Source organism: Papilio xuthus, unplaced genomic scaffold, assembly GCF_000836235.2.
Source record: "Papilio xuthus unplaced genomic scaffold, Pxut_1.1 DF827714.1, whole genome shotgun sequence".
NCBI classification, from domain to species: Eukaryota; Metazoa; Arthropoda; class Insecta; order Lepidoptera; family Papilionidae; genus Papilio; species Papilio xuthus.
This window is the reverse complement of record NW_013530935.1, coordinates 4,361,378-4,381,825: the sequence shown is the minus strand read 5'-3', so window position 1 is coordinate 4,381,825 and position 20,448 is coordinate 4,361,378. Positions and strand designations below refer to the sequence as shown.

Below are 20,448 nucleotides of genomic sequence, written 5' to 3'. Positions count from 1 at the left end.
ACCTTTAGTATTTTAAGGAAGAAACATACCATAAAGCTAAGACTGCAAAATATCTATTTTATCACATTATCAGTATTCTTGCTTACTAGAGGCTAACTATTTATTCCATCGTTAGCTTAAATTTTCTTAATACTTGTATTATATTTAAGTTGAAAACTATTACTAATCTTACTTATTACTAATAAACGCGAATGTTTAGACGAATGGATATGTGTTTGCTAGAAGGTATATCCAGAACGGCTGCATGGATCTCGATGAAATTTGGAATAGCTATAGAACATAACCTCAAAGGACACGTAGGCACAGTAGGTTTTCTTTTTAATTCTGCGCGGACGGATTTGTGGGCGACAGCTTGTTTAGTTAAATGAATAACACTATACCATGACATAAAGTGCCAAGACTTTGAACTTAGTATGTGCGACATGATTGTATATTAGTAACATAGTGTAATGCAATTAGTTCCCCGGAGATATCGTAAATTGAAACTAACTATATACTATTAGCAAGTAGATTGTAGATGCAGGAAATTAACTTAGACCTCCCTGCGCTTTCCAATAATATTTTACTTAAATTGGAATTTATTCAGCAATAAGGAGTCGTCCAATGTTAGGGAAGTAATATGTATACGCCCACTTTAACTTTAATAGCTATGATATTCATAACAATACTATTTATTTCTTTTTGAACCTTACTTATAACCAGTTGTTGTCCGCGACTTCGCCCGCGCGGGATTAAAAAAAACTTAATTAGCCTATGTTCCAGATTCCGTTCCAGAAATACCTTCAAATAAACATCCATCCAGACATCAAAATTTTCGCATTTGTAATAATAGTAAAATAGTGATTAGAAATCAGACCATTCACTGCAATGATTTTTTTTTAGGTGTAACCGAATGTAAACTAATCACCTGACTGATGAATTATTAACTATCTTTGCTAACATGTTAAATTATTAAACCTTCTTTTGGTGAATAAAATCCTTGTTATATCGTATTACACTATCTCCTCAGTCGCTGCATATTTAAACAGTGTTCAAAAACGATTAAGACTAGACAAATGAACTATTCCTTAATAAACTTCAAAGGGAATATTTCGCTTTTATAATTATCCAAACCGCAATTTCGGCTTTTGTTAACATTATTATAATGAGCGAGAAATGTATTGTAGAAGGCATTGTTCTGTAGCGCCTTTGCAACTGCTAAGCTAATTATACTGAGACAGAATAGCACTTTCCTTGATGAATATAAATTGAACTAAGCATGTAATTATCCTCATATTAACAAATTCCTATTGTTTCTTAAGGCATTGCTATGTAATATAAATGTATCTTACAAATAATAAAAATGTCAATATTTAGATGGATGGATGTTTGTTTGAAGCTATCTTCAGAACGGCTGCATGGATCTCACTGAAATTTGGTATAGATGTAGAACATAGTCTGGAAGAACACATAGACTAGTTATTAAGTTTTTTTTTAATTCTGCGCGGACGGAGTCGCTGGTGACAGCTAGTATTAAACAAACTAATTAGGATTAAGTTAAAGAAAGTGCAGTGGACAAATAGGTTTAGCAGTGTTTGAATAATCAGGAATAAAAAACAGTTTATAAAGGGGTTTAAAAATAGATTTATACAAATATAAATTAAAAAATATACAGGGTTTTCATTAAGCTCACAAACATCTAGAAATTTATCGAAGGAATAAGTCGCTCTTATTTAACGGAGGGCCGGAAAATGTCATAAATACATAAAGCCGTTAACAAGTTTTCTTTTTAAAATTATGTGACAAGTGAAAATATGCCCTGGACTCTTGTTTCGTGTTTTAATTTAACTTTGTTTACTTTTTACGTTCTTTCTTATTTATAAAGTTATGCAATTTATTATAGTATACATCGGTTAACAACTACTTAATTTATAATTTATTTATTTAATGTTTTTTCTATAATTAACGAGTAACGAAAGTACTACACGTGCACCATCACATAAGACCTGAGACCAATTACATACATAATTCACAGTGACAGTCGTGTACAATGTACATTATAATTTGTAAAAGAATCGAGAACAAATATAAATAGATAGAGATGATACCTTCAAACATTTTTTTCATTCTTCATCAGCTCACTATCACGTCCCCACCGAGGGGCTCGGAGCTTACCCTAAGTTAAGGGTGATTAGGCCATAGTCAACCACGCTGGCCCAGTGCGGGTTGGTTGACTTCACACATATCTTTGAATCTCTTCTCAGATATGTGCAGGTTGCATCACGATGTTTTCCTTCACCGTAAGAACGTCGGATAAAAGTGGTACACGTGGTAAACGTGGTACATGGTGGGATTCGAACCCAGGACCAGAAATTGCAAGTCAAGTGCTTGATCCCTGAGCCACCGACGCTCTCAAACAAACATACATCCGTCCAAACATTCGCATTTATAATTAGTAAGATGTAATATTTTTTTATGAAAATAATGTTTTATTAAGTGCGATCTATATATTTTATATACAGTTCAATTCTTAAGTTAAGAAATTATCACAAATTATGTATAATTTACAAAGGTAGGCAACAAAGGTAGTTACATTTACTTTTGAGATAGTAACAAAGGCTTGAACAAATAAGATTTCACTAACATCTTTGTAATCGCGTTACCAACAAGCTGTCTGAAGCACAAAGGATTAGTTAAATTGTTATTGAACTTTAATTAATGGAATTAACAATAATTGCTGACAGCGTGTAGCAACGCTATTACAAGTAACTATGTTTTAAATAACGTCGATGGCTCAGCGAGTAAGCACTTGACTTATAATCTGCAGGTCCTGGGTTCGTATCCGACGATGTACCAATGTATTTTTCGATTATGAATGTATACCATTTTTCGATGTTTTTACGGTGAGGGAAAATATCGTGATGCAATCTATACATATCGGCGAAGAAATTTAATGATATGTGTGAAGTCAACCAACCCGCACCCCCTAACTTATTAACATAGTTAAATAGCTATATACAGTATTCATTGAAATTTCATCGTCATTATGTTATAAGCCTTAAAAAGATAGAAACATTGAAAAGTTTTGACATTATTCAATCTCTTTTCGCCTGGAAGAGACATTTGCAGTTTGAAACGGGATGATGAAATAGTCAATAATACAATTTTCTAATTAAAGTATCAAGTAATATGCCAATTTACAGCCATGTTTTAGGTTCAAACAATGCTGTATTTTTTTTTAATTTTATTAAAAAATTATTAAGTAATTAGCATATGTCTTTTTCTAGCCTATGTTCGACATCATACCAAATTTAATCGAAATCAGTTTTGGAGATACGTAGTAGCAAAGATCTATACATCCAAATATTCGTCAAATTATCTTGATTAAAAATATAATGCAACTTTAAAAAGAAAACCACCTATATGAAGCTTATTTCTGTATCAAACCGATCAGTTTATTGAAAACGTGTTTGCGGACAAATACAATTTTCCAGAGACGTGGCTTCAATACATAACTGTATCAGCTCAGCTAGACTCAATTCCTGTACATATAAATATTATTTTTATTGCAATACGTAAAACTACAGAAGCATTACTAATAAAATTTCCATACAATATATTATTTAAAAAATTTCAAAGGCTGACTTTTTACACATAAAAAACATCGTCAAATGCAATCTCAGTTTGGTTTGAAAAAAGCTCTGAGTAAGATTTTATTTAATGTTCAGAAACAAACTGAAGTTTTATTATAATTAAAAAAGGGTCTTGATAGACAGATGGACGGACAACAAAGTGATCCTATAAGGGTTCCGTTTTTTTTCCTATGAGGTACGGAATCCTAAAAGGGTATTTTCAAGCAGTTATTACAGACAATTAGTTTTATTTAAGCAAATAATAGTAGTAAGGTAGAGTTGCTAACAGTGATTGTGTTTTGTTTGCTTTGATTTCAATAATTCAATTCAAAGGTAAGTTCGCTTTGTGCGAGCTTCGTGGAATGATTAAGTTACAAAGATAGCATGTTTGTGTTATCAACATCTTTGATTAATATTTGTTAATTATTAAATCGATTACAGTCGAATCTGGATAACAGAGAGTCTAAGGGAGCAAGATTTTTCTTGCCTACAGAGGTTTCTCGCTTATCCAAGTTTGACTGTATTTTGAATAGGTTACTTTATATTATCTGACCTTACTGTAAACTCTCGTACTGATTATACACTAAAGGATTTGGTACCGCTTGTACCCGTTTACTCTTTTACCACTTTATACATGAAAAAAAATCAATGTTTTAAGCTCTAAAATCGATAATTAAATATCAAAAATTACAATTATTGACAACGCTCGAATACAGCTTTCGGTTTAGTTCGTTTCTTATTATAGTAATCTGTAACCTAAACACAGATTGAAGTATTTTGTAGAATGAGATATTCGATAATATTTAAGCTTCCTTAGAATATCTACTGATTTTTTTTAAATTGAAACAAGATTCATATTTAAAAAAGACTAGTGTAGGGCTTTAATTGTTGGTATGAATGTTTATTTTATAATATAAATTCTGTTTTGGAACTCATTTAAGTCCGGAACATGTTAAAGAAGTTAAACACATTTCTTAAAGATGCTGCTTGCATTTGATCTGAAAACTTCTTCAAACTTACTATAGTTAGGAGGCAAAATGTGAAAAACTTCACAACTTTTGTACTGAACGGGTGAACGTAAACGATTTTCTAAGCTTTTCGGTTAACTATGATGAAGCGGTTCAAACTCTATTATTTGTCTGTTTGAAAATTTAAATTAAACAATAAATAAGTAAATGAGATTAAATTAATGTTTGAAAATAGAAATTAATTGTTTATTTTAGTTGATTTTGAGGTTATATTATATATATAATTCTCTTGTCACAATATTAGTTACCAAACACACCCGAAACGGCTTGACGTCGGCTCTGTTGTACATCTGAGAGTCAACTACTATCCAACTTTTTTTCCCGCAAAGACGAGGCTGCGGGCGACAGCTAGTGCATGCTATATAAATACCGACAATTTGAAAACAATAAAAGTAACCAAAGCCGCGATTAATGTAACATAAAAGGTTATTTTAATTCGAATTGTTTTTGTTGTGCAAAGCTTCGAGAAGTTTCACAACGGTTTATTTTCCTTATTTAATTTGACTTTTTAATTAGCAGACAGTTTTCTTTGCTTGCGAAATCCTCTTACAAGATTGTTTTAATTTCAGTTCTGCTAATTTATAAAGTTGTAAGTTGAATGTTTACTAAACTCCCATTACTTTATACAGATGTCAATGACCTTATCTTAGCAGCATCCTTTTAATTATAATTATTCATTAAATTTATGGATGGATTTCTAGTAACTAAATACATTAATAGGCCTTTAAAACTACCCCAAATTTGAGTTCTAGACACCTAGCCAAAGACAACTTAAGTATATGTATTTAAACTAGCTATTGGCCGGGCGACTCCGCCCGCACGGAAACAAAAAAAAAACATAATTAGCAGCCTATGTGTTCTTTCAGTTGATGTTCTACATCTAGGCAAATTTCAGCGAGAACCATACAGCCGTTCTCGAGATACCTTTAACAAACATCCATCCATCCAAACATTCGCTTTTATAATATTAGTTGGTAATAAGTAAGAACTAATATAGTAAGATTATAAAATAAATATTTCAAAGAAGTTATAATTATTAACTTAATGTTATAATTTGTTTGTACAGCTCGGTTACTGAATGAGTTCCTGGAAGGTAATAAGATATCAAAACAGGATGTTTATAAAACAACATTGTAAAAAGATATGCTATAAAGTGCATACTTATAAGATAGCTGCATTCTAAGAATAAAATGAACCCGACGATTGTATTGTCGCTCGCGTATTTCTTTCGACTTTACGTGTAATTAGAAAAAAATTAGGGAACCACTATTTAAGAGCTTTTTCACACTTAAATGTAGATCTGTTACAAATTTTATCTCCATCGAATCAGTTATGAAAATACGTGATAACAAACATGGATGAATCCATCCATTTAAGCTTTCGTATAATTTAGTTTTTAATCATCAACAGCTTACAATACGTCCGTACTGGATCTCTAGGGTCCTACCCTATGGTAGGGGTAGGCCCAGTCCGGGTTAGTTGACTTCACAAATATCTTTAAATTCTCAGATATGTGCAGGTTGCATCACGATGTTTTCATCCATTCGTTTCGTGAAAATAGAAATTCGAATAACACATTGGTACATGGTGGGATTTGAAACAAGGACGTGCAGATTACAAGTTAAAGGCTTAACTACTGAGCCACCGACGATCACTGTTTTTCATGATGTACATTAATTCACGACAAATAAATTGATTTAAAAATTGTTTATAACAGTATGAGATATAATTTTATGTACTTTAATTACTTACCTTGATTGTAACTGCAACTATACGAAGCATTAGCATATACTAAATAATTAAGTAACTCCATATCTTAGTGCAGTTAATATGAGGAAATTTGGATCACATATTGGATAGACTCACTAATGCATTTGATCTCTTGAGACGTCGTAAATTAGCACTAACTGCATGCACTTAGTAACACATTTACATCTTGTGAGCTATTTGAATGTTTAAATTTTAAAGATTAACATAATTGTAGTATCTAAAACCTTACCTTATATTACTTAGCTAAAAAACAATCTAAATGTATTTAAAAAGCATTAAACTTTATAACGATAATCGTATTTCTTTGAAAATACCAATAAAAATAGATTATTTATTTTTTTTTTATATCAAAGGTGGCAAACGAGCAATCGGCCATCCGAAATCGCTGAAATAGCGAAGTGACCGTTGCCCATAGACATACGCAACCGCATATGCGTTGCCTACCTTTAATCGACGGAGGAGAGGATGCACAGAAAGAAAATATTTTCCCTTCCCATGCATCCTCTCATCCGGAAAGTCAGCTTCCACTTCCCATCCTTTCCTTCTAAGAAAAAGGGTGGGATGGGAAAGAGGACTAAATTAGGCCTCCGGGACGCACACTCATCAGACGAAACGCGGAATTGCTTCCACTTCACGCCTGTCTTCTGTGTGGTCGTGGTATTTCACCGGGCGAGCCGGGCCGATTCGTGCGAAGATGTTAAAGCGGGCTCTACCACTGTTATTTCACAAAGTAATTAAATTGAAAGCTATAACACAAAAAATGTTTCCTGTGCACATTATACCTAAATCTTCTATATATGTATAAAAGAAAGTCGTGCTATTTACACTATTTATAACTCATGACCGGCTTTACCGATATCGTTGAAAATTGGTGAGGAGATAGCTTAGAGCCAGGAGACGGACATAGGATACTATTTATTCACTTAAAAAAATCGAATTTATGCCTTGAAGAGAAAAAAAATATTATAAATACGAATGTTAAGATGAATGTGATGTGGATGGATGGATGGGCGGGCTACACTAATTAAGTTTTTTTATATATCCACGCGGATGGAGTCGCGGGCGACAGCTAGTTTTAACTAAATCACATTACATTTTCAGTGAAAGATAAATAACTAGTAAAGTTATTATAACAAAGGCGGTGCGGTACAAAGCAGTTAATACAATAAGGTTAGTTAAATGGTTCGCAAATAACTAACGCCCTGTTTAACCGCAACCGCGACGTAATTACTTGGCATCCTGTCGGTGTTTAACTAGAAATATTTATCACAATATTTTCACGTAAGAAAACTATACAGAAAAAAAATCCAATCTCTGTATTTAATATCGATTTTCATATAACGTGCACATTTCCGCTACTTTAATTAAATAAAAAAAACAAACTATACATTTTTTGTTCTGTCTATCAATCAAGTTCGTATTTGTTCAAAATAATCTCCGTAACAGCCGGACTGATTTTGCCAGGATTTTCAGCTAACGTACGGTGGGAGTAGCAAATGAGCAAATTATTTTTTTTTGGTCCATGCTGACGAAGTTGCCGGTAATAGTGTGTTTTATACAATTAGATGATTTGACAATGAACGTGTACTTTCACTGGCGTGTACAACAATAATTCGCTACCATTATTTTAAAAGAGCAGAGACAATATAAAAAAACAACTCGAGTAAACTTAATTTAGTTTTTATAAGAAAGCTCGAAGAAACGTCAGCAGTTATATTAAATAACAATTTCAAAGCTCTCACGCAAATGCAATGTGCAGCGGCAGCGGCCAGTGGAAATGCGATAAACGTGGGTTATCGCATTTCGCCGTGAGCCCGATAGCCGACAGCACTTAAGGCTCTTACTGCAAACTTCACTAATATACATTATTATAAATCAAAGTGAACTTGACAATTTTTATTCTTTTAAAATGTTATTATAATACTTTCAGCTATAGGTACTTTGTATCATTGTTTTAAACAAAGCAACGAAACTTTTTAAAGCAATTTATTTTCTTCAAGTACCAGTCACCATGGATTCTGATTACTGAATTACTGAATTACTCATTATATTCTAATAAGAATATGTTATTGTATAAAATAAATATAAGATTTTATATTATAGTATCGTAAATCGGGCAATTCTATAATTTAGATATGAATATAAAAAATTTGAGTCACGCATCCAGTGCCCATAAAAATTTAAAGCCTCAACAAATTGGAATTGAACGAAACCGATGGCAAATTTATTTTACAGTCATACGTAAATAAATTAAACGCCTTTTTAAATTGTTCATATTTTATCCGATCTGCAAAACTTAACCTAAATCGAAATAGACATATATTGAACATAAAAAATTACCCAAAAGTATACTATATTTGGAAAACGGTTAACATGTTTTTGCAGCTTTTAGAGGAAGCTAAATTATCTTGTTATCTTATTGTTACAAAGGCTGTGCGGGATAAAGCTGTTAACTTAATACAATAAGGTTCGTTAAATTGTTCGCAAAACAACACGAGGCGCTTTAGCCGTTACTGCGATCTAATAACATGATATTACTGCTGAAGTCCAGTAAAATAAATATACTTACTGCTTAGTACAGTTTAAAGTTGAAAAAATACTTTTGAGGAGCGAGAAAAAATAAAACAATAAAGAAATCAATCGGATTGTATAAAGTTTTAGCTTATTTTAAACAAAACTAAACTAAGACTAAAGCATACACTTATGTAACTTTTGCTATATGGGATAGGCAAATAGGTAATTTTTTTTTTATTTATTTTTTTACTCACGTTTAGAATCATGTTGTTATTGTCAGTAAAGAAGAATTATTTATTTATTTAGCACTAGTACTAATCTATTGTTCCTCCCCCCGCTCTGTGTTGATATGGTCAACAAAATCAAATTGTTAAAATGCTAAATTAAATGAATGCAATGTGGAAACGTCTCTATTAAAATAAATGCCTTAAGTAATACAAAGTGCTATTTTACGATTCAGTATTACCCGAATTAAAACAACCTTTTAAGAGGATTTTAAAGGAGATCTCAGCTAATTAAAAAGTCAAATTAAAGAAAGAAAATAAACGGATCCCGACTTCAAAGCGCCTACACGAAATTCTTGACTATGTTTTAATTTTGCATAATTGTTTCTCCGAAATACTTTCGGAATATTATACATAATTTACATTTTTTACAAATTATAATTTGCTAAAACTACTTATTATAACATTTCTACTAATTTGTATAAGTTTTTAAAGTTAGTGTATAATTAGAGAATGACCTACAATAAGTATAATATAACGAACATTCTTCTCTGTGCGTAAATTAAAAGTCAGTATGTAAAATTGATGTTACCGTCGGAGAATTTATTTTACATCCACTTGTAAATAAATTACGGTCTTTTTAATTTGTGCATATTTGATTTCATTCGGAAAAGTAATTATGTAGCCTTGATTTACTGTTGTACGAATTTTTATCTGACAGCAGAAAAAAAAATATTTTTTTTTTTATTCAGTTTCAATGCGAACGATTCGGTTACGGAAAAATAACTGAAGATCAGGTAACAACACTTTATTTAGATATTTGTTTAATGAAAGTTCTAACTGGACATAATAGTTACGATATGTGAACATTTTATAAGATAAAGTTGCAAATGAGATGTTCATCAACGCCTATATCTGCAATACCAAAGGATCCGTATCTGTGTTGCCAGCCGATAAGATATTTAGATTAGTTAAAACAAAGTAATCCTATAAGTGTTCGGTTTTGTCCTATGAGGTACGGAACCCTAAAAAAGATATGTTCTATTCTGTGTTAATGTTTTTATTTACAGACATTATAAATGTGATAGGAGTCCGTGTAAACTTATAAGTTCTAAACAACATTAACTAGAAGTAGAAAAAGTTAACTGATATTTTAATAATTATAATAGCATTGAAATTGATAACGCGAGAAGATGGACGTGGCAATTGAAATGCGAGTACATTATTCAGTATCGATCGTCGCATGCCCATCTCTGGCAGGTCCTTCAATAATTTATTGTCCGACGCCACCTGGCATACGACCGTTTGCGTTACAATTTTATACCCAACGGCAACGTAACGACAACATCACGATTTTCAAAAAGGTACCAGACGAAGATTGAACGATATGAATTTTCTTTAATTTTGTATATAGATCAAATATCAAATTGTGATAGTCATCGATCAAATTCATTGCCGTAAAGCTTCCTTCAATGTACGAGTTTTTTTTAATTAAACACATTTTTAGTATAGCACTTTGTTAGCTATAATTTCATATAATCGAATGTCTTGTGTATTAAAATGCCTGACCATTCAGTTGCTTCATTATTAATTAATAATTTCCGCGTCAGTTGTCGGCGGGGGAATATCAAAATAATGTAAAACATTTATCATGACGCCTCAGATTCATATTTGATTTTAAACGGAAAAATCGAACGTCATTTTTTAAAAATGGGATTCAATGCACTTTTTACGAAATATGCAAATGGCCAGTGCAGTTTGACAATTATATTTCTTTGAAATAAAAGAAAAAAATTAAATTAGTGGAGGAGATGTAGATCGAAATTACTTAAAATTCTTCGTTTGTTAAAACATCGGCTATTATTTGCATTTATTCTTCGTAAATAAAAATCGTTAGATCTAAATAGTAAACTAGATGTGGTATTAACGTCTGTCAATCGCCTTTGCAATTGCAACCGCTTGAACTGCAATCATCAGCTGACCTACTGACTTGCATTAATTTATAATGAATTGCTTGAACATTTTTACCCTATTGAACACCTGTTTTTTTTTCTAAGTTATTTAAAATGAAGACAACTGCAAACTTTTAATAATACGCTTGGTATTTTAAATTTACGAGTCAAAGAAACTTTTAATTATACGAATATTAGATTGCAAGGAGTATTAAAGTCTGACTGAGAAATACTGACACATGCTGACAGGCTGACTCGATCATAATTGGGATGCTTAGTCTCTGAGTGGTTCGTGTTTTGTTTATTGTTTTTTGAACATTGTCTTAGCATTCCATACTAGAGCGTAATAATTGTTTATTCATGTTATTATATCAACTCTGAACTCACAAACAAATGTCTATAGAAAGATCTGTCTATATGTTTTCTAATAAGGTGACTCGGTATCTTACTAATATTATAATTGTTAATGTTTAGATTGATGGATGGATTTTTGTTTGATGTTGATGTAGAATATAGCCTGGAAGAATACACTTATTAAGTTTTTTAATAACGCGCGGACGGACCCGCGGGCAACAGCTAGTTTTACATAAAGGATTACAAGTAATATAATACTTCTGTTGGAAAATCAATAAATCTGATTTACTGTTGTTAACTTCGGGGTAATACGAATGGAATGAGAACTCACTCTTCATGTTCTTAAGTTCAAACTGTTGATGAAAATCTAGTGAGAAAATTGAATTTTTAATTCCATGTTTTACTTATATAAAAGAAGCATATCTTTTACATAACATACAACAAATACATAAATAAAATCTACTTAAGTATCCACCTATCATTGAGCACTCAATTGTTACAGGAAATGCATTTTTGTAAACATGCCACGCAACACAATCAAATTATATCGTACAAGTATATATTATTTATACGTTTCGAATAACGCATACCGTGTGATATTTGACTCATCTTTTCCCGTGGTATCCACAGTCGAAACATCATTACAAAAACATTCCCATACATAATGCACTAAAGAGTAACAAAATAATGAACACCTCCGAAAGTAGGAAATTACTCTCATCGTCATCAGCTCACTATACGTCCCCACCGAGGAGCTCGGAGCCTACCCTAAGTTAAGGGTGTTTAGCCTATAGTCAACCACGCTGGCCAAGTGCGGGTTGGTTGACTTTACACATATCTTTGAATTTCTTCTCAGATATGTGCAGGTTGCATTGCAAACCGTTGCCCATAGACATACGCAATCGCATATGTGTTGCCTACCTTTAATCGACGGTGGAGGGGATGCACAGAAAGAAAATATCTTCCCTTTCCTTGCATCCTCTCATCCGGAAAGTTCACTTCCACTTCCCATCCTTTCCTTAAAAAGAAAAGGATGGGAAGGGAAAGAGGACAAAATTAGGCCTCCGGGACGCACACTCATCAGACGAAACGCGGAATTGCTTCCACTTCACGCCTGTTTTCTGTATTCAATATTAATTAGGTATTAAATCGAATACCGAGGATTTGATTTCAACGTCCTTTTCATATTAATATTGCACATTTTTTAGATTTCTTTTTACAACACTAATTTATTTACGCTTTAGTGTACTTATAGCTTGTAGGCAAACTTAAAACAAATCAAAAATGGCGACGGTGTCACGACCCCTGTATAGACCAATCAGGGCAAGCGTAATGAATACAACATCTCTTCCTCGAAGAGAGTAATATAACTCAAAACAAAGTCCACGCATAAAGCAAAGCAGTTGGACTGTATCCATTTCTACTTTTGTACTGATAAATTCAAAGCAGTGTACACAAAACCTGTAATGTATATTGACACAATTGTGATTTGTTTACGTTTGCTTGAAGTTGGCGTCACCAACATATAAGTGTTTGTGTTACGTTTCATTTTACTGAACAGTTCCATTTTGAGTCGATCGCGTGCGCAGTGATTTAGTGCTTGCACTCGAGCAGCTTTTTAAAGTAAAAACACGCAGTTTTTCCTACTGCATAATTGGTCAGTCTTTTGACAGTAGGTAAGTATTGTGTTTTCATATAATTCTTTTTTTATAGAATTTGTTCTGATATAAAAAATTTAAAAATTTCATGTGAACTAAATGCCATTTATTATTACGAGTAAAAGTAACTTTTTTATTTAATAGTATCGGATCCATAAAACATTATATAATTCGTCATGAACGCATACGTCGTGTGCCCATAAAATAAAACAACAGTTGCGAATTCATGCATGAAAGAAATTATTTGCCGTCAGTTGAATGAATTAATTTAATTTCAGTTGAAAATGCAAGACCGTGTAAGCAGATATTCAGCATGGTTTTGGGAAAAGTGGTGTCTTCTGACCGCATATCTTCATTTGGCATGTATTCATTTATTTTACATGAATATTATCTTACATAATAACACGTCACTGCGACTTATATTTTATTCTAACGAATGACAAAGAATTGTGATGACACATTATGTATTTACGACTCTATTTATAATTTCAGGTTGCGATATTTATTGAAATAGGGACACATATCTTATTAATATTGATCTACACGAGCGGCTTGCAGTGCAATACCAACCTAGACACGGTGAGTTCTAATTTAATCTCACTTATGTATGTATGTGTTAAAATAATATTAAACAAATACGAAGACTTCTTTCAAAAGGTTTCAGTAAAAACTTTTTGTGGTTGATGTACGTTACAATTGAATGGCTTTATTTGAATTTATGTGTAGTGTGTTTTATTTATGCTTGTTGTTTTTGATTATGCTTTGTGATCAAGACTAGTGGCCCGCTTCTTCATCTTCCAGACTATGTTCTATATCTATGCCAACTATCATCGATATCTTCTGTAGATAACCTTTAAACAAACATCCATCCATCCATCCATCTAAACATTCGCATCTATAATATAAGTAAGACAAGATTACTTATTATTTAAAACATAACACAAATTATATAGAGACGGATCTTTCTTTTTATTTATTGATAAAAATAATTTCAGCTTCATAAAAACTGGACTTCATTTGAAAAGATAATACATGTGACGACATTAGGAGTGCATGGCTTCACGCCATTTCTGGTTGCGTATTCAGGGCCTCTTGACGTCCGTGAAGACACGTTAAACGAGAAGTTATGTTGCCCTGGTATTTTACATTTACCAGTGCTGGATTCAATTATCATCATTAGCAATTTTATATGGTTTAAGTTCGTGTTTTCGTTCTACTATTCCTTATATATGGTAATATATTTTTTATTTCACTTTTGATTTAATATTATGAAGAATACTGCCTTATTTCCGACGTGAAGCTATTATAGTAGATACATCTATTGGAAGGTAGTGCATATTAAGCGCTAAATATTCTTTTAAATAAATTAAAAAAACACACAGTTAAAAAAAAGCAAAATAAATTGCATTTACAAAAGATCCCATTTAAAAAGGGGAAAAAATAAATTGTTCTTGGTTAATGGGAAGAGGCTCAGATGATGCTGCCTCCAGTTTATGACTGAAGACCGCGCAGGTTTTCAGCACCCGTAAATACCCCGACAAAATACAGGTGCCCAGGGAGACCTCTTCAGTGTTGCTTTAGTCTCGAATCTATAGTTTAACTTAAGCAATATAACTAGCAGATGAACCTAGATCTTACTGGTTACCTGTTCAATACAATACAAAGTAATTTCTTTTTTACAGAAAGATGTACGAAGAATGCAACTATTTCTTAATTTGGCTATGATCAAATTGTTAATGGAACTAGTGTACAAAGCAATGAGACATAACATACAAGATGATATGTTCGATATTGATGTCTCCTGGAATTCTGAACTGATGAATTTCTGTAAGTACTTTTATATCTGTTACTGAGCGTGGGTTTCTGAGATCAAAATCTCTTTCTCGTCTCGTCTCTTATCGTCATCCTAGTAATTATCTTTGACAAAACAGATATACCAGTATGTTTTAATTGGGTATTTTGGTCTAAGAAACCCACGGTGAGATAGCGAACCTACTAGTAATTATTACTGCATCAGTTAAAGGTTTAAATTCAAAAGATAACTTAAATTTCTTCTTATTTTAATTTTTTTTTTCATGGCGATAACCTAAAATTGATTTACAGTTATTTACATATTTTTGATGACTTCTGTACACTATCACATAAAGTTCCTGCAAAAGACAACTACTAAACCAACGACAACAATCATCAAAATACAAACCGAAGTTAATGATAATATCGAAGAAAAAACTGAGCAGCCAATCGCTGAAGAGAAAGTAGACCAGCCACCGGCATATGCTTTGGTTTGATGTTTATGTTTGAATCAAAAATTTTATACGTTAAAATTAAATATTTTTATTCCTCGTATATGCGTGCCAGTAACCATATTTTTATTGTAAAATAAATTAGCCAAATTATAAGAAGTTTCATTCTAACGAAATTAGTTTTTCGTTTGTATTTAAAAGTTTAAAAAGACAAGCCGTCGCCCGCGTCTCTGTCCGCAAGGAATTAATAAAAAATTAATGAGTAGCTTATGTGTTCTTCCAGACTATGTTCTACCTCTATGTCAAATTTCATCAAGATGCGTAGAGCCGTTTTGGAGATATCTTTAAACAAACAACCATCAATGTAAACATTCGCATTAGTAATCTTACTAATATTATTAGTAAGATAAAATTGATTATGGGAACGAGGACTAGATTGTAAGGGAAGGGTATGTAGGAGAAAGAAATTGTCCTTTATATGTGCATGCAAATTTTAAGCCCATGTCTACGGACAGCGGTTACTAATTTAGATGTCTGGTGTCTTTTTGTTCGCTTAAAAAACGTATTAAATAGGCACAATACTTTCTTTCTGCGTTGGTTAAAAACAGTAATTGCCAAGTCCAGTATACTTGCGCTATGTTCAATTACGTACGTTTCCGGGCCATTAGCGAAGTAGTTTCTTTCCTTTGCTCTTCCTAATGTTATTTGTTGGCGAGTAATTACAGAGCGCGCGATCTAATCGTGTGTCGCATCCAAACAACGAAATGCCAATTTCCTAAGTTATTTCCACTCTAGAAACGCAAGTAAAGTGTTAAGGAATTTTCTTCAAGAAGGATTTATGTTTCTTTCAAAACAAAGGGCATCTAAATGGGTTTTTTTAAGTCATAAACTAATAATAATTTGCTCATGCATGTACGAATAAAATTGACTATTTATGTTACTGGCAAGAGGTTGATTGTCGCTAGTTGAATATTAACCGAATCATTAAGGAAGTTGGATTTGATTCACATTATTTCCCGAGTAGTATGAGCGTGCAATCTAGCCTATTGGTTTTTTTAATCTGTTAAATATATAACCTTTAGTAGATAAATTATGTTGAGTTAAAATGTGTCTTTTTAAATGTACTTAGCAAAGGAGATAAAACGATTTTCTTAACTGCTTCCTTGACTAAAAGTTGTTACTGCATATTAAGGTAGGCATTAAGAAAATGTCGCACATTCAAGTGCTGCAATTCCACGGAGATGCGACTTCGGTTATAACTACTGCATAATATTATGCTTTTGTTTGAATACAGAAAAGTTTCTAATTGTTATTGGTGTTCTGATCTTATATACTGCTTTTATTTATTATAACAATTAACTTTCGTGTCTTTTAGACATATCAGATGCATTTACAATCATTGCTATCTTTTTACTTTATCATCATCAGCTAACTACACGTCCCACTGCGGGACTCGGAGCCTACCCTAAGTTAGGGGTAACTAGGCCATAACCATGCTGGCCCAGTGCGGGTTGGTTGACTTCACACATATCTTTGAATTTCTTTGCAGATATTTGCAGGTTGCACCACGATGTTTTCCTTCACCGTAAGAACGTCATCGTAAATCGAAAAACACATTGGGACATGGCGGTATTCGAACCCATGACCTGCAGATTACAATTCAAGTGCTGAAACCCCTGAGCCACCACACACGACTTGTTAGCATAACATTTTGGTTGATTACTTCTTTAATTTACTATACTACTAAATTAACTGTAGATTTACCCTGCTTTAAAGTAAATGTCAACTTGGTAATCTTCTTTCGTTTCTCTTTGTAAAATCTATAGTTTATTTGTCTAAAACACAATATGAAAGCTGATTTCAGCCACCTGTCTCCGTCACAACAGCGAAAAGAATTTAAGTCAATGTATGTAAAGCTTCGGATGTGGAATTTTAATGGATCTTTTCCTCAAAGCGACCGCATTTATGTTATGCTGCCGGTATACGATCCCCTGAGATTAAATGCAACTCCATTTTTCCACACCTGTCTCATAATACTAAATAAAATAAGCATTCGATATATTTGCCTTTATTTATTTTAATGAAAATTGCTACGACGTCGCTCAATGTTAAGTCATCTGTCGATTTTATCCTGTAATTCGGAGATTCGTTATTAGTTATTAAGGTCGGGGGTTCGAATCCCGCCATTCGACTATTTTCGTAAACCATATCCTAGCAAGCATAGAGCTTAGTTGAAATGGTAAAATAAATATTAGTAAATTTACAAAAAATATACTAATATTTAAAAAAAATATGCTTGGCTTATCGAAAAATATTTTATTCAAAAAATCTAAGTTAGAACAATGTAGTGAAAGCTTAGATTTTTAGCTTGAAAGAATTCTAGTCATTGCGGGAAAAAATACCGAAGATTTTTCAAACTTCTCATGTTCATATTCATAGTCGTGACCAAAACTTACATTTTAGACTATTATAGTGGCTTACGACTACTGTGAAATTTGTTTTGACAAATACCAACTAACTTAGGGTAGGGTCAGAGCCCCTCGGTGGGAACGTATAGTGAGCTGATGATGATGATACCCACTATGTTTTTTAAAGTAAGGAGTCTCCATATTGTCTTTGAAAATAAACATATGTACAAATCAGTACACTAACAAAGACGTACAAATGTAACGTCAGTTGACAACCCACTCTTAAAGAGTGTGATTAGAAATTATAAGCAACGTTTACAGATGTTGAGGAAATTCTCTGCTCACTATAGGTGGATATATAAACTAGCGTTGAGTTTAATTAATCTGTAGTTATATCACATTACAGCAATTTCTTGTGACTGACTAACGCGTGGTTTGCCTAAAGATCTTTAAGGACTGGCCTATGTGCGGAACAATAACTTTTCCAACAGATTTATTTGGTGTTCATTACAAACTGAAGTCTGTCTTTTGTTCGATATTGACTTGAAAGTGTAATGTAAGTATGTCTATACATTGAATGCATTGCGGTCTACGGCGTAGAAGTATTGTAGACAGTGCTACGTAGAGTCAATAAAGTTTACAGTTGGTACAAAGTGCTTTTTATGAATACATTTTAAATGCTTATAATAACTATATATATTAAATTGTTTGTCTTTTGAAATCATTTCTATAATGACCGTCGTAACTTAATAAAAGGTTGTACGATGTTAAGGGTACTAATAAAAACACAATGGCAAAATTATATGTAATTTGGTGATCGCATTTGAAGATGTTATCTGTAATTAAATCGGACTATAATCTGCTCTTTCACAATAACCATACAATTATCGTTCATTTGGACTCGATTCAGTTATTTGTATATTTTGCCCTTCATTATAAGATCTCTTTTAGATTTATCATTTATTTTTTGAGGTTATTCTTAACAATATAAAAGGTATTTCTCCGTAAAAAATAGAATTGAGAATTTCCCTGAAGACTATTGGTGAAAACTTTTTTTTTGTATACGTCAACAGAATTTTCTCGCAAAATTTGTTACTTGGTTTTCATATTGAAATATTTAATTATACTTATCATTTATAAATATTATTTTGTCTTTGCAAAAAAAAGTTACAAACTTTGCCAAAGAAAACATACAATTTTTAAATCGATAAATTAGTTATCTTTAAACAAATTTCATATCTTATCTTATCTTATATATAAAATTCTCGTGTCACAATTTTCGTTCCCATACTCCTGCGAAACGGCTTGACCGATTCTCATGAAATTTGTGAGCATATTGCTCTAATACTACTAATCTGTCTGTCGGTCTGAAAATCGGCTAACATCTATTTTTAATCCCGCGCAGACGGAGATGCGGGTGACAGCTAGTATGTACATAAAAATCAATTGCCGTTTGTCAGTCTCGGTAAAACTCGAAAACGACTGAACGTATTTATCTCATCTTGGTCTTCAAATGTTCGTGGAGGTCTCGGGAAGGATTTAAAAGTGAGAAAAATTGGAATAATTGCCGGAAACCCTTTTTCTTTTCCTTTTTCCCATATGAACAACTGGATGGATCTCGCTAAAACTTGGCATAGATGATGAACATAGTCTGAAAGAACACAGATCGGCTAATTAATTATTTTTCTTTGTTTAATTACGCGCGGACGGAGTCGCGGGCGACAGCTAGTTATTTCTAAAACAACAGCTGAAACTTTTCCATCAGACGTCTAATGTTCATTAATAAAAAGAGTCGTAGTCTTAGCGGACTCCGAGTTGATATTAACTTGAGCCAGACAACGTGAAAAATGAACTGAAGAATAGCAACTTTGCACTATTACACTAGATGTTGACACTTCTTTGTTTACTTCTAAGATTAGCGTCGAGACACCGAGTAATGAGTATTAATGAACTACTTTTATTTCATTACTTCGTATCTTAGTTCTTTAACAAAATTTAATGAAAAAGTGCATTTTCTACTAAAAATTATGCAAAGCTTTGAAACACGTAAAGCGTTGATTATTAAATCTTTAAATCATATCAAAATTATACTTTTTGTTTTATAATATTTGTACACATAGAAATATTTTAGGTATGGGATTTTTAGAACTGACGGTTGATTGTCAATATCCGTTGGTTTTTGGGACCAAAATGTATCGTTATCTTTGATAAAATACAGATAACAATATGTTATAAACGGAGATTTTGGTTTCAGAAGCCCTCGGATTTACATGTAAGCTACCGGTATATACTATCTTACTCATACTTATATTATAAATGCGAATATTTAGATGGATGGATGTATGTTTGTTTGAAGGTATCTCCAGAAGGGCTGAAATTTGGCACAGTTGTAGAATATAGTCTGGAAGAACACATAGGTTACTTATTAAGTTTGTTTTTAATTACGCGCGGACGGAGTCGCGGGCGACAGCATTTATATGTATCTTATTAGTATTCTTCATTTTCACCTCGAGTCTGCTCATGTAAGCGTTAAATCAGGTCTTATTACCCATTAGTGTCGCACTGGGACTAATATTTCCCCAGGAATTTAATTTCTAAGGAAACACTTTGCCAGATAACTTCGCACGAAGTTAGCCCAATAGAATACTTAGGTGTTTTCTAAAGCAATTTACTCGTGACTAATTAC

At 32.6% G+C, this 20,448-nt stretch overlaps 1 protein-coding gene across 1 annotated transcript; it reads left to right on the top strand.

Annotated features, from left to right (window-relative positions):
• The first annotated feature begins 13,002 nt into the window (after positions 1–13,002).
• LOC106116639 (uncharacterized) lies at positions 13,003–15,509 on the top strand. Its single transcript, XM_013310530.1, has 6 exons — positions 13,003–13,129; positions 13,390–13,470; positions 13,604–13,690; positions 14,107–14,343; positions 14,794–14,938; positions 15,215–15,509. The coding sequence occupies exons 2-6, from the start codon at positions 13,396–13,398 to the stop codon at positions 15,397–15,399; spliced, it is 729 nt and encodes a 242-aa protein (XP_013165984.1). The 5' UTR covers positions 13,003–13,129; positions 13,390–13,395; the 3' UTR covers positions 15,400–15,509.
• The last annotated feature ends 4,939 nt before the right edge of the window (positions 15,510–20,448 follow it).

What these genes read in the sequence shown, in the direction of transcription:
- LOC106116639 (XM_013310530.1), top strand. Translation starts at nt 13,396, where the DNA reads ATGCAAGACCGTGTAAGCAGATATTCAGCATGGTTTTGGGAAAAGTGG. An exon ending in TGACCGCATATCTTCATTTG is followed by an intron (nt 13,471 to 13,603) that starts GCATGTATTCAT and finishes TTATAATTTCAG; the next exon opens with GTTGCGATATTTATTGAAAT. An exon ending in TCTACTATTCCTTATATATG is followed by an intron (nt 14,344 to 14,793) that starts GTAATATATTTT and finishes TCTTTTTTACAG; the next exon opens with AAAGATGTACGAAGAATGCA.